The sequence below is a fragment of the Pseudophryne corroboree genome, chromosome 1 (genome assembly GCF_028390025.1).
Source record: "Pseudophryne corroboree isolate aPseCor3 chromosome 1, aPseCor3.hap2, whole genome shotgun sequence".
Lineage (NCBI taxonomy): Eukaryota > Metazoa > Chordata > Amphibia > Anura > Myobatrachidae > Pseudophryne > Pseudophryne corroboree.
In genome coordinates, this window is record NC_086444.1 from 1,150,287,243 (window position 1) to 1,150,313,956 (window position 26,714).

The 26,714-nt window shown below is 46.7% G+C and overlaps 2 protein-coding genes across 3 annotated transcripts in view; one reads left to right on the forward strand and one right to left on the reverse strand.

Annotated features, from left to right (window-relative positions):
- CFAP99 (cilia and flagella associated protein 99) overlaps positions 1-1,277 on the reverse strand; it is a 220,011-nt gene extending 218,734 nt beyond the window's left edge. Inside the window, exon 1 of the mRNA XM_063924646.1 lies at positions 1,186-1,277. Coding sequence (XP_063780716.1) covers positions 1,186-1,262 — 77 coding nt within the window. The 5' untranslated portion in view covers positions 1,263-1,277. The remainder of the gene's footprint in view (positions 1-1,185) is intronic.
- Positions 1,278-11,456: 10,179 nt separating this feature from the next.
- Positions 11,457-26,714, forward strand: part of ZFYVE28 (zinc finger FYVE-type containing 28) — a 270,674-nt gene continuing 255,416 nt past the window's right edge. For both annotated transcript variants that reach the window (XM_063924675.1, XM_063924685.1), the window contains exon 1: positions 11,457-11,770. In XM_063924675.1, coding sequence (XP_063780745.1) covers positions 11,732-11,770 — 39 coding nt within the window. In that variant the 5' untranslated portion in view covers positions 11,457-11,731. The remainder of the gene's footprint in view (positions 11,771-26,714) is intronic.

Below are 26,714 nucleotides of genomic sequence, written 5' to 3' on the forward strand. Positions count from 1 at the left end.
TCTATTATGTTTGTGTATTTATTATTATGGTATGTTTAACCTTTTCCTGACCACTTATTTATATTATTTAAATGTTTGCTACAGCCTATAATATAGACCATCTATAGTGTTTAATAGTATTACTGTTTTCTACACACTATACAGTGTATAAAAAAGACCAATGTTGTTACTAGGTTCTTCTACCGCACTTGCTCCAATGTTCTGCAGAGTAGGAGATTGTGTAAGGCATTTGGAAACCCCCTTCTAGAAATCCTGCGTTTGCCACTGCTGTCCCATGAAGAACACACCCACAGTTTCATATCTCCCAACTTTGCTGTTTTGTGGAGCGGGACACTTGCGCGGCAAAGCCGCGTGCGCTCCGAAAGGGGCGTGGCCTATAAAAGGGGGCGTGGCTTCATGGGAGAACCCGCGATCGCGAGCCATGCCCCCGTTTTCGTCACTGAGGGGGCATGCCCAGCGCTCTGTGAGCCGCTGGCATGCTCCCTCTCCCTCTGACTCCACTGAATAGACGCTGTGCGCATGCGCACAGCGTCTATTCACCGCTGCGATTGACAGAGCCTCCCAACTGACCCCCCCACCGCGGGACACTGCGGCCCGCGGGTGTGACAGCGGGACAGTCCCCAAAAAATGGGACTGTCCCGCGAAAATCGGGACAGTTGGGAGGTATGCAGTTTTCCCAAACATTCAAATGAACTACACCGCATGGAACTGAACCAATTATTCACTGTATACTGTAGGTCATTGGTACACCCTCACCTAGAATACTGTGTTCAGTTTTGGAAGCCATATCTCTAAAAGGATATAAATACATTTGAGACTGTACAAAGGATGGTAACTAAAATGGTGCATGGCCTACATCACAAAACCTACCCGGAAACACTAAAGTGTGTGTGTGTGTGTGTGTGTGTGTGTGTGTGTGTGTTCCCCCCTCCTACAACGCCACAGGTTCAGTGGCGGGGCCAGCTCAGAGCACCGGTGACCACTGCTCTGGCATTGCTTATTGGTGAAGACAGTATAATTCAGCAACACAGTATTCACTCCAGAAGGCGGCATCTAGGAACTTCATATTAGGTTCTGAGATGCATAGTCCCAAGCAGCTAAATCTCTTTTCAACTGGGCCCAATATCTGGCGGTTTACAGGATTAAAGGGATGAGGTGGCAACCCTACTACCAAGTGATACAGACCCACTGACAGGTTGGTGAAACAAGATACTGGTTTGGTCTCCTCCGCCTCTCCTTTTGTCAATGTAAAACCTCCACATACTGGTCAGTAATCAAGGCACCTCCATGCTCATGCAGGCCTCAGATGAGAGCAAAGGCTGCCTAATGGATAATCTGGCTCTGGCTCTTGTCACTTAGGTGTCGCACCAGCCCAACAGTTTGCTTGGACGATAATTGCACACAGGCCATACTTGCCTACCTGACCCTCTCCATGAGGGAGAAAATGCTCTGTTCCTGGACTTTACTGGTAATGTATGATTGCCATCACCTGTGGTGAGCTAGTTAATTGATAAGAAAGGTGTTTCACCACAGGTGATGGCAATTATACATTACCAGGAAAGTCCAGGAACAGAGGATTTTCTCCCTCATGGAGAGGGTCAGGTAGGCAAGTATGACACAGGCTGGTAACACTCGATTGCTGACCACCTTTACAGGCATGTCTGATAATGAAATTATTGTCTGTGAACTGTCACTGTCACAAGTATTGCACTTTCGGGTCACAGATATTGCGACATCGGTACAAATTCCTAATATTAATAATTATATTGTCACGTGTGCTGCCCGCATAATTAATTTCCTAAATTTCCACAATCTTCATGTTTTAGTTTTGCAACCTTTAGCAGGGTTAACTCGGGGGAGGGAATAACTAGTTAGAGTGCTGGAAAAGTGAGATGCATCAGTCAAGCTAGCTAGCCTAGACTTCATAAAAAAAGTGAGTCACGAAGGATATCCATAAAATATCCACAATTACATGACCAAGTGACGCAGTACTGTGTCCCATGCCATGCTTCCTGATAAAAGTCACTTAACAGTCGTTAGATTAGTAACCACATAGCCCAGATTAGTCCACGCCAGATTAGGAAGGTGCCCCATGCAAGATGCTTCTACTATTACTTACACCATTTGTTTCTACAGTATCAATAAACTACATAAATTATGTAATTCCACCTGTTTGATGGCACATGCTTATGTCAAGGTGCATAGTAAACCACTCCTTATATTCTGAGGACAGGTGTGAACACTGATTTTCCACTGATCTCTGCCCCAGTATGATGTTTATGGGGGTAATTCCAAGTTGATCGCAGCAGGAAATTTTTTAGCAGTTGGGCAAAACCATGTGCACTGCAGGGGAGGCAGATATAACATGTGCAGAGAGAGTTAGATTTGGGTGGGTTATTTTGTTTCTGTGCAGGGTAAATACTGGCTGCTTTATTTTTACACTGCAAATTAGATTGCAGATTGAACACACCACACCCAAATCTAACTCTCTCTGCACATGTTACATCTGCCTCCCCTGCGGTGCACATGGTTTTGCCCAACTGCTAAAAATTTTCCTGCTGCGATCAACTTGGAATTACCCCCTATACACAGCTACTCCGCAGCAGGAGTCTTGCTGGAGGAGTGCTCCCTACTTTCATATATTGGGGCATATGCATCAATGCTTTGAGAGAGATAAAATACCAACCAATCAGCTCCTAACTGTCATATTGCAGGCTGTGGACCTGATTCAGAGAGGATTGCAGTTTCTGCTAGAAAGCAGTTGCTGCGATCAAATAGTTGCTGGCCCGAAATAGAGAAAAACGCCCATTGCAGAATTTGTGAATGCATCGCAATATGCAGGCTGATCACAAAACCATTACTGGAACATTGAAGATTTTTCCTATCTGTGGCAGGCAAGGTCATGCACAATTCTTGTGACACAAGAGGCCGGAAGTGGTCATCGCTGACGTCAGAGACCCTCCTTAAAAATGCCTGGGCATGTCTGCCTTTTTCTCTTACGTCCTAGAGGATGCTGGGGTCCACATTAGTACCATGGGGTATAGACGGGTCCACCAGGAGCCATTGACACTTTAAGAGTTTGAGAGTGTGGGCTGGCTCCTCCCTCTATGCCCCTCCTACCATACTCAGTTTAGAAAATGTGCCCAGAGGAGCCGGTCACAGCTAGGGGAGCTCTCCAGAGCTTTTCTAGTAAAGATTATTTTTAGAGTTTATTTTTTTTTACAGGAGTCTGTTGGCAACAGCCTGCCTGCAGCGAGGGACTAAGGGGGGGAGCAGTGTCCGCCCTGCGGGGTCTGAGCCACTGTCTCCGCTGACTGGACACTGAGCTCCAGAGGAGTCGGATCGTTCTCCGCCACAGGGGACCGCTCGCTCCAGCAGCATGCCGCCAACCCCTTACAGAGCTGAAGAGTGGTGAGTGAGACACCGACCCCCCTAGCAAGCGGGGGGGCCGGTGTGAAGATGGCGGCAACGGGGAGGGAGTGCAGTACTAACTGCACTCCTGGGAGGCACAGAGGCACATGGTGCGGCGCTGTGAGGGGCGCCCTAGGACAGCGCTTACCCCCACACTGGTCCAGAAGTCTGTCGGGGTCCGTGGATCTCAGCCAGCACATTTTACCTCAGGCCAGTATAATCCTTGAAGAGCGGTAAGACAGCGTCATTAAGGGGGCGGAGCTTCTCCTCAGAACGGACCCAGCAGCGTTCCAGCGCCATTTTCCTGCCTGCACAGCGCTGAGAGGAAGAACAGGTCCCTCCACAGCAACTCCAGCTATCTGTACACGGTACCAGGGGGTTGTAGAAGGGAGGGGAGGCTGTAAAACGACTGTGTATCCTATTAAGGTGCACAGTCAGCGCTGACAAGGGGTCTCCCTTTGCTAAAAGCGCTGTGTGTGGGTTGGCTCCAATCTCTGTGTCTCTCTTGCCATTCTTCGGGGGGAAACTCTGTCTGCCCCCACCTGTGTGTGTGTGGAGTGTTTGGTGGTCTCCTTTAGCTATGTCCAGGGACACTGTATCATATGCTGCAGAGGATTTAGCCTCCCAGGATGAGCACATTCCATGTAATCAGGATAGCACTGGTTTAGCACAGATACCTGCAAGGGAACCAGAGTGGTTTTCCTCTATCAAATCTTGGATTTCTCAGATTTCTGACAGGGTTGCAAGTAATGAATCTTCAAACCAGGTATTACAGAGCTCTATGGCAGTATGGCCGGTCTCTGGTACCTCAGGACGCCCCGCTGTATACCCCCACAAACGTGCGCTTGTGCATATCACACAAGACGACACGGAAACCGATTCTGACACCACAGACGGTGATGGGGATGTGTTGCGGGGGTCCGCATCTCTTGCAAAGGGGGTGCAATTGTTAATAGAGGTTATCAGGGATGTGTTGAATGTTAATGATACCACACCTGAGCAGGTTGAGGAGGCTTTTTTCACTGAAAATAAAAAAGCCTCGCTAACTTTCCCTGCGTCAAAGGAATTGAATGCTATATTTGAAAAGGCATGGGTAAACCCTGAGAAAAAATTCCAGGTCCCTAAAAGGGTGCTGGTGGCGTTTCCTTTCCCTGAGGAGGATAGGAAAAAATGGGAAAACCTGCCGATTGTTGACGCATCTGTGTCCAGACTCGCAAAGAAGGTGGTTTTGCCTGTTCCGGGATCTACCGCCTTAAAGGAGTCGGCTGATAGAAAAATTTGTAACACACTTAAATCTATGTACACTGCTTCAGGGGCCATATTACGTCCCACTATTGCTACTGCATGGATTGCAAAGGCTATAGTAAAGTGGTCGGCTACCTTACTTGAGGATTTGGATACGATGGATAGGAATGACGTTGCTTTATATTTACGCAACATACATGATTCAGCAGGTTTTATGGTAGAATCCATGAAAGACCTGGGTTCCATGGCTGCGGGAATATCTTCCATGTCTGTTTCAGCTCGTTGGGGACTTTGGCTGCGCCAGTGGTCGGCCGACGCGGAATCCAGGAAAAGTGTTGTCAAAGTCGAAAAATATTGCAGTACATACATTACGTACAAACTACACACAGATGGCCTCCGTGCGCGTACTTGCTCTGCCGTGCGTGCGCATATTCGCAATTTGCGTATGGTCGCTCCCGCGGACCTGCGTATTAGCGCGTGGTATGAGTATTTACGGTAGAGTTTGAGAACGCATGGAAAAGCCATCAAAACACATTACATATTTAATCCAAATAGTGCACATTTTACACATAGCCTCCCTGCACCACAGCAGCAAGTTACAGCAGTTTAAATGGTTTCAGAACAAAGGGATTCACCTTTACAGGATAGGAGGGGACAGAACAAAGTTATAAGGTGGTGTTTGGTATCCAGCTGTAGGGTATTTTAAGGGTAATATTCCGGTGTTGGTTTGAGGAAGATCGCATGTTCCTGCAGATAGTTATGTGCAGGAGCAGAATATAGATATAAACTGTATTTACTGTACATTATGTATGCGGCGGGAATCCAGAGGAGACCACCCACAAGAGCAGTTGGAACAGACATCACCCACCTGTTCAAACCGACCTATGACCTCTCCTGTACTGTAAATGACCATCCCTGTGTCCAATGGACAAAGAGATTACAGTATCCATTGTGTTAAGTTTTGGAAGAATTGTATAAAGAGAGCCTGCTGCAGGCCTGGTCTGACACAAGACTCACAAAGTTATCTATCAGATGACCGAGGACCAGATTTAGGTAGCGCGGCGAATCCACTCACGTATGTACCATTGATTGTAGCCATTATTCTGTTGTATTGTATTGTTTGTATTGTAACCCCCTTTCAGCAATAATACGCTGTGGTGTCGGAACCCAGTGGTTTAACTACAGACTGGTGTCGTGTCTTCCTTTCCCTGCTAAGGTTTAAAGTGTATTAGTATCGCATTGCATTGCTGTATAAGGTTTAAAGTGCATTCATTGGGTGTGTACGCGCTGTGTGTACTTTGTACCGTCAGCGCGGCGTTTGTACGCAAAGTCCGTACACGGTACGGGACTCTGTACGCTAACAGCGTAAAAGGTGCGTAGAGTGTGTATTAAGTTTAGCGGCCTCAGCGGCTCCATGGTAAAGTGTATTTAAAGTGTGTATAAGGTATAGCTTTTCATTCCTGTTGATAAATCAGCATTATCAGTGTGGAGGCCCTACCCTATGCAGGTCAGGCTCTCTTTGGGGAAGCTCTAGATGCGTGGATAGCCACAGCTACAGCGGGTAAGTCTCCGTTTCTTCCCTTAGCAGCAACTGCTCCGAAGAAGTCCTTCTCTTCACCTGCAACGCAGTCCTTTCGGCCTAACAGGCCTAGAAAGGCCAGAGCGTCCAATACCTTCTTTAGGGGAGGTCGAGTTAAGTCCAAGAAACCTGCAGCTGCAGGTTCCCAGGAACAAAAGCCTGCTTCACGTACGCCAAAGTCCTCCGCATGACGGTGGACCGCGCAGCCTGGAGATGGGGCCAGTGGGAGCCAGACTAAGACACTTCAGTCACGTCTGGGTATCGTCTGGCCTGGATCCCTGGATGATAGATATTGTATCCCAAGGATACAGGCTGGAGTTTCAAAGTCTCCCTCCTCATCACTTTTTCAAATCAGGCTTGCCGACTCTGTTGGCAGACAGCACTGTGCTACAAGACGCTGTCCAAAATCTGGTGGAGGCACAGGTCATTGTACCTGTACTACCTCACATGCAGAACGGTCAGGCCCATTCTGAACCTGAAATCATTGAACCCCTTTCTAAAGGAGTTCAAGTTCAAGATGGAGTCTCTCAGGGCGGTGATATCAGGTCTGGATGAGGGGGAATTCCTGGTATCCCTGTATATCAAGGATGCGTACCTCCACATTCCGATATGGCTGCCGCATCAGGCTTATCTCCATTTCGCATTGCTGGACTGTCATTTCCAGTTCCAGGCCCTGCCATTCGGCTTTTCCACAGCACCAAGGGTGTTTACCAAGGTGATGGCAGAAATTATGATTCTCCTCCGCAAACACGGTGTGAACATCATTCCATATCTGGACGATCTGCTGATAAAGGCATCGTCCAAGGAGAAGCTGCTTCAATTCATTGTTCTCACAACACGCCTCCTCAGGAGTCATGGTTGGATTCTGAACCTTCCAAAGTCACATTTGGAACCAACCCAGAGGTTGTCCTTTCTGGGAATGATCCTGGACACGGCAGTGCAAAGGGTGTTTCTTCCACAGGAAAAGGCGTTGGTGATACAAACTATGGTCTGGGATGTTCTGAAGCCAGCCCGGGTGTCGGTTCATCAATGCATTCGCCTATTGGGAAAGGTGGTGGCCTCTTATGAGGCTCTCCAGTACGGGAGGTTCCACGCTCGGACCTTCCAACTGGATCTTCTGGACAAGTGGTCGGGATCTCATCTCCACATGCACCAGAGAATTTGTCTGTCACCAAAGGCAAGGATTTCACTCCTCTGGTGGCTCCGATTGCCTCACCTTTTGGAGGGGCGCAGGTTCGGGATTCAGGACTGGGTCCTTCTAACCTCGGATGCGAGCCTTCGGGGCTGGGGAGCAGTCACTCAAGGAGTAACCTTCCAAGGATGGTGGTCAAGCCTGGAAGCCGGCCTGCCCATCAACATCCTGGGACTAAGAGCCGTCTACAACAGGCTTCTTCAAGCGGCCCCTCTTCTAAGAAACCGGGCCATTCAAGTGCAGTCGGCCAACGTAACAACAGTGGCTTACATAAACCGACAAGGTGGAACGAAGAGCAGAGCGGCAATGTCAGAGGTGACAAGAATACTCCTCTGAACAGAAAAGCATGCGTTGGTGCTGTCAGCCATCTTCATTCCGGGACTAGACAACTGGGAAGCAGACTTCCTCAGCAGACACGATCTCCATCCAGGGGAGTGGGGTCTCCAGCCGGAGGTGTTCACGGAAATAACAGACCTTTGGGGTTTGCCCCAAATAGACATGATGGGCTCTGTCTCAACAAGAAGCTTCAGCGTTATTGTTCCAGGTCGAGGGATCAACAGGCAGTGGCAGTGGATGCCCTGGTGTCTCCGTGGGTGTTCCGGTCAGTGTACGTGTTTCCACCGCTCCCACTCATCCCAAGAATCCTAAAGCTCATAAGGAGAACAAGGGTTCAAGCGATCCTCATTGCCCCAGACTGGCCAAGAAGGGCTTGGTATGCGGAACTTCTGAATCTACTGCAAGAAGAGCCGAGGCTTCTTCCTCTTCGGGAGGACCTCCTGCAGCAGGGGCCGTTCGCCTATCAAGACTTACCATGACTACGTTTGACGGCATGGAAGTTGATTGCCTGATACTTGCTCTGATACTTGCTTGGAAGGGTATTCCGAAAAAGGTTATTCCTACCCTTATGCAGGATATAAAAGGGGTAACGTCTAAACATTCCCATCGTATTTGGAAGAAAAATGTCTCTTGGTGTGAATCCAAGAAGTTTCCTACGGTGGAGTTTCAACTCGGACGTTTCCTCCTATTCCTGCAAGCAGGAGTGGATATGGGCCTGAGCTTGGGTTCTGTAAAGGTCCAAATTTCGGCCCTATCCATTTTCTTTCAGAAACAATTGGCTGCCCTCCCTGAGGTTCAGACCTTTTTGAAGGGAGTTCTGCATTTCCAACCTCCCTTTGTACCGCCTACGGCACCCTGGGACCTTAACGTGGTGTTGCAGTTCCTCCAGTCGGATTGGTTTGATCCCCTACCGGAGGTAGAGGTCAAGTTTCTTACATGGAAGGCGGTCACGTTGTTGGCTTTAGCTTCTGCTAGACGTGTGTCTGAACTGGGGGCTTTATCCTATAAAAGCCCTTATTTGATCTTCCACGAAGATAGAACCGAGCTCAGGACATGTCAGCAGTTTCTTCCGAAGGTTGTGTCGGCATTTAATATCAACCACCCTATGGTGGTGCCAGTGGTTACTGACTCCTCAATTACATCAAAGTCCTTGGATGTCGTAAGGGCTCTGAAGATATATGTGAAGAGAACTTCTCGTCACAGAAAGTCGGACTCTCTGTTTGTCCTATATGATCCCAAGAAAATTGGGTGTCCTGCTTCTAAGCAGACTATCTCTTGCTGGATCAGGTTCACTATCCAGCACGCTTATTCTACGGCAGGACTGCCGTGTCCAAAATCTGTTAAGGCCCACTCTACTCGTAAGGTGGGGTCTTCCTGGGGGGCTGCCTGGGGTGTCTCGGCAGTGCAACTTTGCCGAGCTGCAACTTGGTCTGGGTCGAACACGTTTGCAAAGTTTTACAAGTTCGATACTTTGGCCTCTGATGATCTGAAGTTCAGTCAATCAGTTCTGCAGGAGCCTCCGCACTCTCCCTCCCATTCTGGGAGCTTTGGTACAACCCCATGGTACTAATGTGGACCCCAGCATCCTCTAGGACGTAAGAGAAAATAGGATTTTGGTTACCAACCAGTAAATCCTTTTCTCGTAGTCCATAGAGGATGCTGGGCTCCCGCCCAGCGCTTCATTTTCCTGCAAATGTTATTTGGTTCAGTACCACTTCGTTTTAGTTGAGTACTGCATTGTTACTTGGTAAGTAATGTTTCAGCAGTTGCTGAATGTTCAAGCTACGTTGGCTTGGCGTGCCTTGTATGTGTGAGCTGGTACGAATCTCACCACTATCTGTGTATAATCCTTCTCTCGAAGATGTCCTTCTCCTCGGGCACAGTTTCTAGACTGAGTCTGGTAGGAGGGCCATAGAGGAAGGAGCCAGCCCACACTCTCAAACTCTTAAAGTGCCAATGGCTCCTGGTGGACCCGTCTATACCCCATGGTACTAATGTGGACCCCAGCATCCTCTACGGACTACGAGAAAAGGATTTACAGGTAGGTAACCAAAATCCTATTTTTCAGACACTCCCAGAAAACATCAGGTTTCCGCCCAGAAACGCCGGCTTCCTGTCAGTCTAACAACAGCTGCATTGCGATCACGATGTGTACGCAATTTCTGATGCTATTTTTACTCGCGTGTCTGCAATGCATTCAATAATCGTCCGGATTGCGATTCGCAAATTTTGCAATCCTTACTGAATAAGGCCAGGTGAAAAAGGTTGAAGCTAGATCCAAGTGGGCTAAGGGACCTTTTCTGTCAGGGGGAGGTGTCACGACACAAGGGGGAGGAGTTAGGCCAGCGGGATAGTTCCTCTACTATCCACACCACCAACTATTACCTTTAGTAATCAGGTGGCGAGCGAAGCGAGCCACCGAGGGTACTTTTCGAGTACCCTGTTCGGCAGTAGCTCCTCCCCCTGGTGACGTGTCTCCTCCCCTAGGTACGTCAGAAGGTCCCTTCTCCCCCGGAAGAGCAGGCAAGTCTCCCGATTTCAGGGGTTACCCCCTGCCCGGCCGCCCACTTAGCGAGTAAAGTGGGCGGTCCGGACAGGCGATCACACGATTCTTGTTGAATCGCGTCATCATAGCCATGCCCCCTGCTGTATAATGCCGGTAATAGCGGATTTACACAGCGGGGGGCGTGGCTTACATGACGCGATCCAGCAGCCATGCCCCCGATCCGCCTCTGGCCCGCCCCCCTCTGCATGTCACCTCACTTCCCACCTGCCCTGCTGAGGTGAGCGGCTGCTCTCTCCCGGAGAGAGCAGCCCAAAAGTCGGCAAGTATGTCTCTTCTCCCACTCTGATATAGAATCAACCATTTCTCATGGTGTTCGTAATTTTTTCCTTATTAACGGTTGAAAATGTCTAGTTTTTAATGACTTTGCACTAGCACTTAACAATTGTAGTTGTAACTACTGTATTATTGTTTTTCGAAGGCAGGATGTTATTTTTGTATATATATATATGTGTGTGTGTGTGTGTGTGTGTGTGTGTGTATATGAGAAAATTAAAAATATATATTCTGAGTGGCACGTTTATTTATATACATGGCAAGATGATATCACTGTTAAGGCATTTGTTTAAAATGTTGTTTCCCATTTCCAGCTAAGTTACACGTCACTATTATGGGAACTGTCCTTACGTATGTAATCAACAGTGACTATGTCAATTATGTTTATTTCTGTATCTCTGGAGAGCTATAAGTAATGTATTGGAGAGCAGGAGTGCACACGTCACTGCTCCTCGGCGGCCATCTTTGATGATGGCAAATGATAGCCATTGTTTCACAGGATGCCCACACATCACCAGATTGTTTTATGAAATTACCTGGCAGCCCTGCTTAAACCGTGCGCCACTAAGTTATAGGAAAAAAATAATAAAACGAAATAAATGCTCTATTTAAAATAAATAAAAAATACCTATACATATATCTTCTACTCGGTATACTTCATAAGTTACGTGTTCATACTCAAATAATATTATTTTTATTACATTTTCACGACATGACAGCTCGCATCTCTCTCAATTCAGGACTCAAGCTCAAGTCTTGCCCATTTAAAAAATGGCGCCCTATAGCCAGTAGCTCCTCCTCCTTGATGGTGTCTGTCAAGCCGCAATGTCTCCGCCCTTTTGGTTGCCATTGGTTGCTGTGCAGCGGCTTGGGGCGGGGCCGTGCCGGCAGCTCGGCCCTCGGGAAGCTGCTGTTGCGCAGGCGCGGCTAGGTCAGTGTGGCTCTGCTGCTGGCCGGGGATGGTGACTGTTCTGGGGCTGTCAGTGGACCCCTCGCTGCTTCCAATAAGGTGGGGAGCCGGGCTGGCGTGTCCCAGGGCTGTGACTGACACCGGGGTGATTAACAGCCACTGGAGGGGAGAGTCCCCTGGGGATCAGTGACATCCAGCAGCCGCTCAGTCCCGGAGGGAATGATGAACAGGTTCAGAAAGTGGCTCTATAAACCCAAGGTAAGTGTGGTGCTGCATCCTGGTGCTACTGGCCCCTGGGGGCCCCTGGCACTGCCTGCCAAGCGGCTTCCTCTTTCTCTATGGTGAACTGACGCATGCTGGTGGTACACACAGCCCATTCATATCCTGATTCCTATCTATTATGTATTACAACACACACATACTCTGTATACATGCTGCTACCTATAGAACACATGCATGTGCTTAAACTTATGTCATTATCTATCTATCTATCTATCTATCTATCTATCTATCTATCTATCTATCATCAGTGCATTAATATCCAGATCCCCATAGCTGTATCATATTACATATTATGTATATACAATCACACATGGGGAGGAATTCAAATGTTTGAAAAGTCGGTTGGGTGTTTTTTCCTGTCCATTAGATAAGAAAAAACAGACACCCAACTGACTTTTCAATAATTTGAATTCCCCCCATACAGTGCATTATCGACCTGTTTTACAGTATATACATTAGTTCAATAATGACCAGGCACCCATTTCCCTATATTAACAGATATAACTTCACTACTGCAATCCTTGTAAGTCTTTGTTCATCCTTTTTATGTACTCAGTGTTACCAATCGTACCTTCACAGTGGTTTATAATGTGTGTGTGTGTGTATACACACACACACACACACACACACACACACACACACACACACACACACACGTTGAATGATACTCTGGGCTAGTCTCCTGCTGCCCTGTCACATGTGCCGCCACATACCATGTACACGTTTATTCTCTGCAGTGTATTATCAGTGTGTTCAGCAAGCCACTAATTATCTATCTGCCACCAAACATTTTATTATAATTGTCATTTGTTGTTGACCTCACATGCGGCTTCCCCTGATACCTGACCGTACAGCATAGTGACACGTTATTTCTGTGATATATGATGAGCAGCCATTTATTTGTCATGCGATATGTCACCGCTGATATCCGTTGGTACCCTCCTGCCCCCCTGTGCCCAGACCTGCCTGAGGTGTGTGGGTGATGAGCAGTGTACTGTATGGGAGTACTGCCCTGTGGCTGGGAGACGCGGTGTCACTCCTGTATTGTGGCTGTTACACACTGTCCTGAGTCCTCTCACTGTGGACAGAATCCCGCACAGGACCAGAGTCTTGTGCTAAATGTAACAAAACTCCTACTACGTCACCTGTGGCTCTGCAGCGAAGGCTTGCAATGGGGATAGTCTGGTGTCCTGACATACTCATTGCCCTTTGGCATTTGCACACCTTGCTCTGCCTGCAGCGCGATGTACTGTAGTGGTTGTTTCTGTCTTGCAACTTTACCTGGCATTACTGTATGATATAAGTCCAAGCGGATTGTGTATTGTGTAAACACGCTGTGTCGTACTAATAGGGGGATTCTGCTTAGTTGTATTCCAGCCAATGCTTAATCTAGCTACAGTAATACCATTATATTACATGCCCTGGAGTGTAATGCTTTGTGTCCTGTCTATCAGCTGCCAGTGTGTTAATGTGATCTGTACAAGGCTATTTATAAGGGTGCATTATCCTTGCAGGGTGTGCATGGATCATCCCAGGCCATGCTCCAACCCCAGTCATATCCTTTGTTATGACACCGTGATCTTTTGCAGTGATGGATCATACAGCAACGGTGTATAACTCTTTCCAGCGTACGCTCAGTGTTTCCCTGCCTCTGGTATGTTTGTGCTGGCTCATCTGCTCTGGAAGGCTGAGCGACACCCGTTTTATATATTACGCTCTCTGGCCCCACAGGGTTTGATCCATCACCTATGTAGAGGAGCAGGGCTCATCCACGTGCAGTTATTTGTGTGGTATTACAGTGCTGGAATGGGACTGAGGTCACTACATTCCCAATAAAAGAATGCGTTCTGTTGTGCCAGCTCATTCACTCACGTGCTGTCCTTTAATTCTTTCTACTATACAAATCACGCTGGAAGTCAGGGCCCTGTCTCCCGGATTCCGAGGATTTGGAGGTGAACGTCCTCTTCTGTTCACATTGCTCATATAATTGTATTTGTAATGCGGTGTAAGATGCTAGCTCTGTGTCCTATACAGGTGCATTTTATAGTGTAGTAGAGATCTAGGTACCTAGTAGGTCCTTGTAATGCATTTTCCTGTCATTCTTTCTTTCCTGCTATCACCTCAGATATTTGGGCAGTGTGTCTGCTTTCCTTTGTCATCTCCTGCAGCCGTGACATAGTCAGCCTGTTACGTGTCCTCTGTTGTGTTATACATCTATTTGTACAGGCAGCCTGCAGCTCTCTTCTGCTGTCTGTGACACTACAAGTCCCAGCATATACACTGCCTTGGCCTGTAGGGGCTTGTCATTGCATCATGGCTTTATGCTGGGGTTTGTGGTTCTACAATAGCTGTTCATCCACCTGAAATGATATATGCGGAAGGAAGCTAGACAGACGGCTGTGTACCTTTTTATTTGCTCAGTATGTCATAGTTTGAACTTAAAGCTGAGTGAAGTATTGAATTTCACAGTGGCACACACTGCCAGATAATCAACAGGACGGCATGGGAGGTCAACAAGGGGCACCTACACGTTGCCACATCACCAGCTTGGGGGCACTGTGGCATAATGTGAACTGGGGGCACCGCAGAGTAAAAAAAAACCTCATTTGTAGTGCTGGGAGTATTTAAACAATATACTTTTCAATAACCTTTCCTACATATCCTATTGTCAATTTTATGGGTGGGGCCCCCCGCAAATTAGACTCCTTGGGCCCCCACAATCTTAACCTGGCACTGTTGGCACAGACTCTCCCCCAGTGAAATATTGTTCTGGCAGTATAATCTTGGAATTCTTGCTTTTAGGGTCAGATTTATCAAACCTTGGCGAGAGATAAAGTACCAACCAGTCAGCTCATAACTTATCACTTTACAGGCTGTGTCGGGAAAATGACAGGAGCTGATTGGTGTACGTTATCTCTCTCCAAGCTTTGATAAGTCTACCCTTTAATTTGTGTTTCACACTATTAGTAAAACTATAGGAAGAATTCCACACTGAACACTTAAGGCCCAATGCCTGATAAAGTTATCAGCTGAATACATGATAGGAGCTGATTGGCTGTCATCTGTAACAAGTTTTATTATTCACACCAAGTTTTATCACTCGTTGATAAATGAGTGTCAAAGTACCAACCAATCAGCTCCTGCCTGTCATTTTTTAATAAACATATCCTACAGTTTGTTCAGTCTGGTTATGCATATGTACATATGGGGGAATACAATTGTTTACCCCTGCGGCTACCACCAGGGGGTGCAAAGTGGAGCAATTCAATTGTTGCTCCATTTTGACACCCGGAAGTCGCGGGGATGACATTTCTGCTCACAGCTTCCTGAGGTGCGAGAAGAAATGTGCGCTAAGTCGTCACTTTGGGTATTGGAACAGGAGTTTGGACACCCAAAGGAGGACTTTAGTCTGGTTTAGCCGTGACATGTTTGATGTGCATGGACACCCAAACAACAAATGAATTGTGACAATTGTTTTTTTGTGTCTAAAAAGTCCCTTTTAGATGGGATTATTAGACCTCCAAAACAATTGAATTCCCTCCCAATAAGCAGACCCTACCCACTCCAGTATGGTGTTCTAGGGCAGGGTTAGGCAACCTATGGCACTCCAGCTGCTGTAGGACTACATATTGCAGCATCCCCTGTCACAGGTATAGCATGCTTTAACAGCAAAACCGGCAGGGCATGCTGGGTGGTGTAGTTGCACAGTAGCTGGACACAGGTAGCCTACCCCTGTTACAGGGTGTGTGGTCCAACTCCTAGCGCACTGGGAATCGAGTAAACTGATATGATCCATTAGCTAACAGAGCAGGAGCCAGATATATTGTATATAGGGAACCGACAATGACTCTCTTATCATTAGTCACCATGTGTGCCATTAATGTCTCCTGTTTGCTGACTGAGCCCGGTGTGTGCTCCGAGATGCTTAAAGTCCAAACCATCCTTTGTTTTGGTTGCTAAACTCAATAAACGGAACACTGCTATCTCGGTCTGCTCATCCTGTTAATCCAGGCGTATAGTCAGTTTGCCTTCTAGGATATAATGACTCCAAGTTAAACATTTTCTTCATATCCAATCAGGAAAATACTGGATTTAACAATACGGAAACGCTAGGAGCCGGTGATCAACGGTCACGCGGTAATGTTTCATCTCGTAAACCGCGTGACTAGAAACTAGGTTCCAAGTGAATTCCCCCCCCTCCCCCCCCCCGGCATTCTGCGGTCGGGATCCCGCACACTGGTAATAACGCCCCAACCCAAATAAAGAGGATCCTGAATCTTGCCACCAGTTCTGCAAAAACATAACGTGTAAGGTTCCATAGTAGCTAATTGAACCAAATGACCCAATGGTGTAAATTCAGGGAACAAGTTACCATTCCGATTGCGTAGATACGCCGGCACTACAATTCGTTCCCTTTTAAGCCGAATGTGGCAGATCCTGGCAGATTTTTGTGCGCAGCCCTATGGGGCTATGAACAAAAATCTGTGAGTCTGGTAGAACCATAACTGCCGCTTATACTATGAGACTCACAAAGGAACTCTAGGTTAATTGAATTGCTCCCAAGTGTGTCCGTACCTGGGGCCTGATTCAGATCTGGTCGCAGCAGTATATTTGTTAGCAAATGGCCAAACCCATGTGCACTGCAGGGGGTGGGGGGGGGGGGGGGGGGTGGGGTGCAGATGTAACATGTTCAGAAATAATTAAATTTGGGTGAGTTATATTGTTTCTGTGCAGAGCAAATAACTGGCTGCTTTATGCTTTATTTTTACACCACAGGTTAGATTTCAGAATGAATACACCCCACTTAAATCTAACTCTTTCAGCACATGTTCTATCTGCCCTCCCCCCTGCAGTGCACATGGTTTTGCCCATATGCTAACAAATTTGCTGCTGCAAGGCAGATATAACATGTACAGAGAGAGTTATGGGCCCTACACACTGATAGATCCGCCGCCGAGCTGCCCTACGGCGGATATGGCCGACGGCCGACCCGGCTCCGGGGGGGCAGTGACGGGGGAGTGAAGTCCCCCGTCCCCCCCCCACGCGCGCATCGTTCATCGCTGGTGCCTACACACTGCATGATATGAACGAGTTCTCGTTCATTACTGCACGATGGGAACGTTCTCGTTCATTATCATCTGCCAGTGTGTAGGGCCTATTAGATTTGGGTGGGGTGTGTTCAAACTGAAATCTAAATTTCAGTGTAAATATAAAGCAGCCAGTATTTACCCTGCACAGAAACAATATAAACCACCCAAATCTAAGTCTCTCTGCACATGTTACATCTCCCCCTCTTGCAATGCACATGGTTTTGCCCATTGGCTAACAAATTTGCTGCTGCGATCAGATCTGAGTTACACTCGCATGATAAAATAGGCTATAAAAAACCCCAAACCTTATTCTTGCATTAAATCATGCTTGCTATTAAATTGCTTTCAGATCTATTTGTATGGCTTTTTGGTTTATTTAGAGTTGACCTTTTTTTCCAGGCTTTGGTGCTTTGTATTCTTGCAGTGCGACTCCTGGCTTGGGTTATTCAGGACTCTGCCTGGCAACTGTAGCAGCAGCTCCCACATGGCTCCACCTGAGAGACAGCGGCGGCCTCTCGTATTGTTGCTCTCTGACGGGAAAATCAAGAGACATCGCTCCTGCAGTCTGGCAGAGCGAGCACAGTGCATCCTGATACTTAATCAGAATAAAACCCCCTGCAGCCGAGCACCGTGATCCACCCGTCCGTCAGACAAAATCCAACGTGACAGATATAGATGTAAATTGTGTTTACTGTTCAATTTAGGGGATTTGCATAAGCGCGTTGCATGAAATGTAAATAGCGGCTCAATAAATACGTCTAGATGAAAAAAGATTCCAGCAAGACTGCTTGCCTAGTAAATCCTGTCTCCCTCTTTCTCTCCAGAATATAGAAATTAACAACTGACATGATTACATGCAGGTTATCCTGTAAAATATATTCTTTATTATTATTTTGTGAGAATGTTTTATAATTGGCGAGCAGTGGTGTCCGTACTAAGTAGCACCTAGAACTGCTTCGTAATACGTTATATAAAGCACTGCGATTCATTAGAGGAGGTTATGTTTTCTGGATTTTAACACTTTATTGCCCATTAGATGCAGAAGAGGGATTACAGAAGTCGTTTCAGCACCCCGTTTCCTTATTCTTTGTTCTGAAAAGGGCCAGGCTTATTGCAGACCATTGCACACAGTGGCGAGATACACATTGGCTCATAGTGCAAAGGGTGGTAGGTGCAGTAGAAGAGTTGAGAATCCAGGTTTACAGTTTTATTTCCCAAGGTGAGAGGCTGGGGCGGATTCACATGGGGTGTACGTAGCTAAGAGCTCACCTCATTTCCTGCCGGTTTGAGCAGGGTGATAAATCTATAGCCATGAAGACTTATTTTCGATTAGTGTGTTACTCATTGGTTTTTAAACCAATGAGTAACACTAATCGAAAATAAGTCTTCATGGCTATAGATTTATCATGACGTTATCCATGTTTATGGGACTTCAGTTTGCTGAGTTTTATATGTTCACTTTCTGACTTGCATACTGTTCAGTAATGCCTTTAGGCAGTGTGCTTTATTTAGATTGCCCTTGGATATGACACTGATCAGCTGTGCTTTGTTTGTGCTATGTCTTTATTGAGGTAGACATTTTAATCATACCAGTCAAAGCATGAAAAAAGCTTTTAACAGAGGGCTAATTACAGAAACAGGTGTAGCTGAGCTTTGCTTTGTCGTTTGTAGACTCTGGTCTACCTACAGAGCAGTCATGTGATGCATCCAAGGGCAGCAAAACAAATATTAGTAAATATACATATGTATTTACGTACATTTTGCCGCAGTGCATGTATATAAACTAGTCTGCTAAAGTAAGAATAAGCTGTAATCCAGTTGGGATCAGGATAATGTAAATCAAGAAGAGAATTTTTATATTTTTGCTTCTGAAAAAGGTGTCTGTGCTTTGGTGGCTGTTTGTAAGGACTGGTCACTGGTACGTTTTGCTGTTCTACTAGTATGACCTGGGGAGAAAGACATAGGAGATAGTGTTGTCCCTATTGGGCAGGCCATCCTGGATCAGCAGATACTATTAATTTGATTGTGCCCAAAAAGCATTGTAACATTGCCATAATCTAATTAGCAAGGAATGTAATTTATTGGATCAGAAAATAAGATTTTAAACCTACCGGTAAATCTTTTTCTAGTAGTCCGTAGAGGATGCTGGGGACTCCGTAAGGACCATGGGGATAGACGGGCTCCGCAGGAGACATGGGCACTTTAAGAAAGAACTTTAGGTATGGGTGTGCACTGGCTCCTCCCTCTATGCCCCTCCTCCAGACCTCAGTTAGAGAAACTGTGCCCAGAGGAGACGGACAGTACGAGGAAAGGATTTTTGTTAATCCAAGGGTAAGATTCATACCAGCCCACACCATTCACACCGTATAACTTGTGATATATTAACCAGTTAACAGTATGAAAAACACACAGCATCAGTCTGATACCGATGAAAACTATAACATAACCCTTATGTAAGCAAAACTATATACAAGTCTTGCAGAAGTAGTCCGCACTTGGGACGGGCGCCCAGCATCCTCTATGGACTACGAGAAAAAGATTTACCGGTAGGTTTAAAATCTTATTTTCTCTTACGTCCTAGAGGATGCTGGGGACTCCGCAAGGACCATGGGGATTATACCAAAGCTCCCAAACGGGCGGGAGAGTGCGGATGACTCGGCAGCACCGATTGAGCAAACAGGAGGTCCTCCTCAGCCAGGGTATCAAACTTATAGAACTTTGCAAAGGTGTTTGATCCCGACCAAGTAGCAGCTCGACACAGTTGTAATGCCGAGACCCCTCGGGCAGCCGCCCAAGAAGAGCCCACCTTCCTAGTGGAATGGGCCTTAACCGATTTTGGTAACGGCAATCCAGCCGTAGAATAAGCCTGCTGAATCGTGTTACAGATCCAGCGAGCAATAGTCTGTTTTGAAGCAGGAGCACCAACCTTGTTGGCTGCATACAGGACAAACAGTGCTTCTGTTTTTCTGACCCTAGCCGTTCTGGCCACGTAAATTTTCAAAGCCCTGACCACATCAAGGGACTTGGAATCCTCCAAGTCTCGCGTAGCCACAGGCACCACAATAGGTTGGTTCATATGAAAAGATGACACCACCTTAGGCAAAAATTGAGGACGGGTCCGCAATTCCGCTCTATCCATATGGAAAACCAGATAGGGGCTTTTATGAGACAAAGCCGCCAATTCCGACACTCGCCCAGCCGAAGCCAAGGCTAACAACATGAACACCTTCCAAGTGAGATATTTTAACTCCACTGTTTTAAGTGGTTCAAACCAGTACGACTTAAGGAAACTCAACACCACGTTAAGGTCCCAAGGCGCCACCGGAGGTACAAAATGAGGCTGAATATGCAGCACTCCCTTCACAAAAGTCTGTACTTCTGGGAGAGAAGCTAATTCCTTCTGAAAGAAAATGGATAAGGCCGAAATCTGAACCTTAATGGAGCCTAATTTTAGGCCCAAAGTCACTCCAGTTTGTAGGAAGTGAAGGAAACGGCCCAGATGGAATTCTTCCGTAGGAGCATTCCTGGCCTCACACCAAGAAACATACTTTCGCCATATACGGTGATAATGTTTTGCTGTCACGTCCTTCCTAGCCTTTATCAGAGTAGGAATGACCTCATCCGGAATGCCCTTTTCCGCTAGGATCCGGCGTTCAACCGCCATGCCGTCAAACGCAGCCGTGGTAAGTCTTGGAACAGACAGGGTCCCTGTTGCAAAAGGTCCTGTCTTAGAGGAAGAGGCCACGGATCTTCTGTGAGCATCTCCTGCAGATCCGGATACCAGGCCCTTCGCGGCCAATCCGGAACAATGAGAATTATCTGCACTCCTCTTTTTCTTATTATTCTCAACACCTTTGGGATGAGAGGAAGAGGAAGAAACACATAGACCGACTGGAAAACCCACGGTGTCATTAGGGCATCCACAGCCACTGCCTGAGGGTCTCTTGACCTGGCGCAATACCTCTGTAGCTTTTTGTTGAGGCGGGACGCCATCATGTTTATCTGTGGCAGTCCCCACTGACTTGCAATCTGTGCGAAGACTTCCTGATGAAGTCCCCACTCTCCTGGATGCAGGTCGTGTCTGCTGAGGAAGTCTGCTTCCCAGTTGTCCACTCCCGGAATGAACACTGCTGACAGTGCGCTTACATGATTCTCCGCCCAGCGAAGAATCCTGGTAGCTTCCGCCATTGCCACTCTGCTCCTTGTGCCGCCTTGGCGGTTTACATAAGCCACTGCGGTGATGTTGTCTGACTGGATCAGAACCGGTAGGTCGCGAAGCAAGGTCTCCGCTTGACGAAGGGCGTTGTATATGGCCCTCAGCTCCATGACGTTGATGTGAAGACAAGTCTCTTGACTTGACCAAAGACCTTGGAAGTTTCTTCCCTGTGTGACTGCTCCCCAAACTCGGAGGCTCGCGTCCGTGGTTACCAGAATCCAGTCCTGAATGCCGAACCTGCGACCCTCTAGAAGGTGAGCACTCTGTAGCCACCACAGGAGAGATACCCTGGCCCTGGGGGACAGGGTGATCAACTGATGAATCTGTAGATGTGACCCGGACCACTTGTCCAGTATGTCCCATTGGAAAGTCCTCGCATGGAACCTGCCGAAGGATATGGCCTCGTAAGATGCCACCATCTTCCCCAGGACCCGAGTGCAGTGATGGCACTGACACTTGTTTTGGCTTCAATAGGTTCCTGACCAGAGTCATGAGTTCCTGGGCCTTTTCTATCGGAAGATAAACCCTTTTCTGGTCCGTATCCAGAATCATGCCTAAAAAGGTCAGACGAGTCGTAGGAACCAACTGCGACTTCGGGATATTGAGAATCCAGCCGTGTTGCTGTAACACCTTCAGTGAAAGTGACACGCTGTTCAGCAACTGCTCTCATGATCTCGCTTTTATGATGAGATCGTCCAAGTACGGGATAATTGTGACACCTTACTTGCGCAGGAGCACCATAATTTCCGCCATTACCTTGGGGAAAATCCTCGGGGCCGTGGAAAGCCCAAACGGCAACGTCTGAAATTGGTAATGACAATCCTGTACCGCAAATCTCAGGTACGCCTGATGAGGTGGATATATGGGAACATGAAGGTATGCATCCTTTATGTCCAGGGATACCATAAAATCCCCCCCCCTTCCAGGCTGGCGATGACCGCTCTGAGCGATTCCATCTTGAACTTGAACCTTTTCAAGTATAGGTTCAAGGATTTTAAATTTAAAATGGGTCTGACCGAACCGTCCGGTTTCTTCGAATTCCAGCTTGTAACCCTGAGAAACAATTTCTATTGTCCAGGGATCCACCTGTGAGTGAACCCAGATGTGGCTGAAAAGTCGAAGACGTGCCCCCACTGGGGCGGACTCCCTTAGCGGAGCCCCAGCGCCATGCGGTGGATTTAGTAGAGGCCGGGGAGGACTTCTGTTCCTGGGAACTAGCTGTGTTTTGCAGCTTTTTCCCTCTGCCCTTACCTCTGGCAAGAAAGGACGCACCTCGTACTCTCTTGTTTCTCTGTGACCGAAAGGACTGCATTTGATAATGTGGCGCTTTCTTAGGCTGTGAGGGAATATAAGGCAAAAAATTTGATTTACCTGCCGTAGCTGTGGAGACCAGGTCCAAGAGACCGTCCCCAAACAGTTCCTCACCCCTGTAAGGTAAAACCTCCATATGCCTCTTTGAGTCGGCATCACCTGTCCATTGGCGGGTCCATAGGACTCGTCTAGGAGAAATCGACATAGCGTTGACTCTAGAACCCAGTAGACCAATGTCTCTTTGAGCATCTCTCATGTATAAGACAGCATCTTTAATATGTCCTAGGGTCAATAAAATGGTATCCTTATCCAGGGTATCAATTTCCGTCGATAAGGTATCTGTCCACGCTGCTACAGCGCTACAAACCCAAGCCGACGCTATCGCCGGTCTGAGTAAGGTACCAGAATGTGTGTAAATGGACTTCAAGGTACCCTCCTGCTTGCGATCAGCAGGATCCCTAAGGGTAGCCGTATCTTGGGATGGCAGCGCTACCTTTTTGGATAAGCGTGTCAACGCTTTGTCCACCCTAGGGGAGGATTCCCACCGTATCCTGTCCTTTGCCGGGAAAGGATACGCCATAAGAATCCCTTTGGGAATCTGCAGTTTCTTTTCTGGAGATTCCCACGCTTTTTCACACAACTCGTTCAGCTCATAAAAGGGGGGAAAGGTTACCTCAGCTTTCTTTGCCCTAAACATGTGTACCCTCGTGTCAGGGACAGAGGGCTCATCAGTGATATGCAGTACATCCTTTATTGCAATAATCATATATCGAATACTTTAAGCCAATTTTGGCTGTACTTTTGCATCATCGTAGTCGACACTTTAGTCAGAATCCGTGTCGGTATCAGTGTCTACTATTTGGGATAGTGGGCGCTTTTGAGACCCCGAAGGTCCCTGCGACATAGGGACAGGCAGGGGTTGACTCCCTTCCTGTTCCCTAGCTTCAGCTTTGTCTAATCTTTTGTGCAATAAATTCACATTAGCACTTAAAACATTCCACATATCCATCCAGTCAGGTGTCGGCGTTGTCGACGGAGACACCACACTCATTTGCTCCACCTCCTCCCTAGGAGAGCCTTCTACCTCAGACATGCCGACACACGCGTACCAGCTTTGTTTCTGTTGAGTTTGCTTTAAGACCTTTTATTTTGGCCCTTCCCACAAGACAGCTGTCTCCGCAGGGCCACTGTAATACCAAAACCTTTTTGCTGTCAATCACGTTTGGTATTTATTTTGTAAGACGTGTTCTTCAAGTTATTATAGTAAGCTGATGAAATATGTGCGATGTTTGCTGGGTAGGGCTGGAAGTTCTTTAGAAAGAAACGTTATGGTGTTTAAAGGCTGCTTGGTGACTCTGATGGAAATCATATGGTTTATTGGAGAAAAGTAATGTTGGCGCATGCAGGGATTATAGGTAGACCATTAATACAGCTTTGCGCTTGCCACAGGTCATGTGACGATAGGAGACCAGTAATACAGGGTACTGTAGCTAGGCCATTAATAGAGCCTTGGGTTTTGCGTAAGTCATGTGACTATAGGAGACCAGTAATACAGGGTACTGTAGCTAGGACATTAATAGAGCCTTGTGTTTACATTAGGTCATGTGGCTATAAGAGACTAGTAATGTCTGTGCATGCAGGTACTGTAGCTAGGACATTAATAGAGCCTTGTGTTTACATTAGGTCATGTGGCTGTTTATTATCTAAACCTAATTGTGCACGGTACATGCCTGCTCTTATCTGTGTAACTTATTGACTATTTATGTCGCCAGGTGCTAACGCCTTCCCCACATGATCTGTAGCTGATCTATGCTGAATATCTAAGATCAGGTCCACTTGCTGATCTTCATCATGGTTCATTCATTGATGATTCCTCCAATGCTGTCACCAACAGTAGATGACCAGTATATATATTTTACCTAAAATAGAAATACACGGAAATTTTAAGATTTGTAATGAATTTTATTTCTTTTCATGTTGGAGTCATCATGTCAGGCCGTAAACCGAAAGTTCCATTTATTTTGGACCAGGGGCATCAGTCAGGGTATCCTAAGAACCAGCAGGGTATTTTAATGGGACAGGGAAAAACGTAGAGCTTCATTGTGAACGTTTAACACCAGCGTACGCCATAGTCCGTTGACATCAAAGTAAATGGCTCTAAATAGTGTTTTTGCACCCAAGCTCCCATCTAAAGTAACTGGGAGATATTCAATTGTTTGCGCCAATGGGTGACAGTTACTGGGTGCCCATTTCTTGTCGCGCTCAAGTGCACCGTGTTTTAGACGCTGAAATCGGCTAAACCCATTCAAAGTACAGGGATTGCTACGTTTGGGCGGCCAAAGGTCTGACGTTTTGCAGATCTTTCATTATTGCATGCACATTCCTTTACTCAAGTTATTTGTGTTTATATTTTGTTTTGTCAACACATTTTATTGTAAAAATATTAAGTAATGTTTTAAATATTGCGCCATACAAAGACCACTTCTTTTCTTTCTCTTGTACTTATGCAACAGACACCTCTTTGTTGGCTAGAACAGTGGTTCTCAAACTGTGTGCCGTGGCACCCGGGGGTGCCTTGGGACACTTGCAGGGGTGCCTTGGATTGGTGGTCCAGGACCAATTCAAATTTCTTATGGTCAATGTAATAGGCAAAACCAGTGCTGGTGGCTGCCAATCATAAAATATGTTGATAAACAGAAGGGAATCCTGTCCCTCGCCACACATTTAAACCTAAGGATGACATATATACACACAATTATTGAATTTAATATTTCTTTCTAAAGTTCTCAATAAGAAACTTTTGGCCTAGAGGTGCTGTGAAAAAGTTCTTAAACTACAGGGTGCCGTGATTCAAAAAAGTTTGAGAACCACTGGGCTAGAGGCTGCCAAGACAGGACCAAGCAATCAGTTCTGTACAATTAGTTTAGATTTAGATTACAAATTGCTTGTCCAGGCAGCATTAGTGCTAATATGGCCACAGTGTTACTGGCTGCATTGGTATGATGTATGAAACTATATGGCTGATCACATATATCCGTTAGTGTACAGTGCTATGCAATATGCTGGTGTATATAATTAAAAGAGAACTATGTGTCTATGTAATTAGTTGAAATTACGCTCTTTACTCGCCTGTTTGGCCTCATTGTCAGTTTGGAAATATCTTCCCTTGTGTAAGACGTAAAGTATACTTCTGGTATACACAGGAAGAGTGATCCACAACGGGAATTCAAATGTTTCTGGACACCAGTAGGTGATGGTTGCCAGATGGGAGCTATTCAATTGTTTTACAGATGGATGCGAGTGTTGCGGGCAAGAGTGTTATTTCTGCCCGCATCTGTCCAGAGGTGACAAGCAGAAATCTGCCTAAATTGGCGTCCAAACTGCCATTTCATCAGTGCGCCCAGTGCTTTAAATGGGTTTAGCTGCTTTACTCGGCTAAACCTGATGCATTTGGGTGCGACATGATTGCGGAAATGATTAGTGCACACAGGGCTCGCGCCCAACAGCAAGTAGTTTGACTTTCACTCATCAGGCACCCATTACTTATAGTCACCCAAAAAATTTGAAACCCCCTTAGTGTGGCTGATACAATATTTACCTCATTGTTGAGTGAGGATGCACTGACATCACTGATCCACTGTCTGGTAAGCTGTATAATTCGTTCAACCAATAAAATGGCTGCCAGCATAGACTGAAAAGAAAAAATAGAAAAGGCGCCATGCCACATTGGTATCTGCTGTTGGAACACCTGCCAGCCCTGTACTGTAGTGGGGAACCAGAGCAGGCCACGTGATAATTTGGGATATGGGGGTTTTATGAACAGATCATCTTTGCCGGTTGGCGGGATTCCGACAGCCGGCAAATTGAATGCCTCCGCTGCCAGTCCGGGCCTGGCATCCACTGTGTCTGTAGATTAGTGGGTATACTTCTTTAACAGCACGAGTTGTTAACATGTTTCCCCCCCCCCCCCCCCTTTACTGATTTGAGATTACAAATTAACATCCTCTCACCCATGAGTTATAAATGATCTATTGCTGTGACTTTTCCTAGTTGATGAATAATAAAGTGTGTGTTACCCAACCTAGGCCTTCTGAGTGTGAGGCACAAGGCTGCAGCTTCCTCGCTCTCTGTCTGCGCTCCCCGCCTCGCCTTTTCTCAGCCTGTGCGTTAATCAATATTTTCTGCTGGGGCTGCAGCCGTTGAATTGTGTTTGATAAAATCTCAGTGTCACTGCGGTGCCATAAATATCTCTGGCAGCTAAGGCTACTCTATTATTGAAGTCTGCTCAGATCCAGGAAACTAA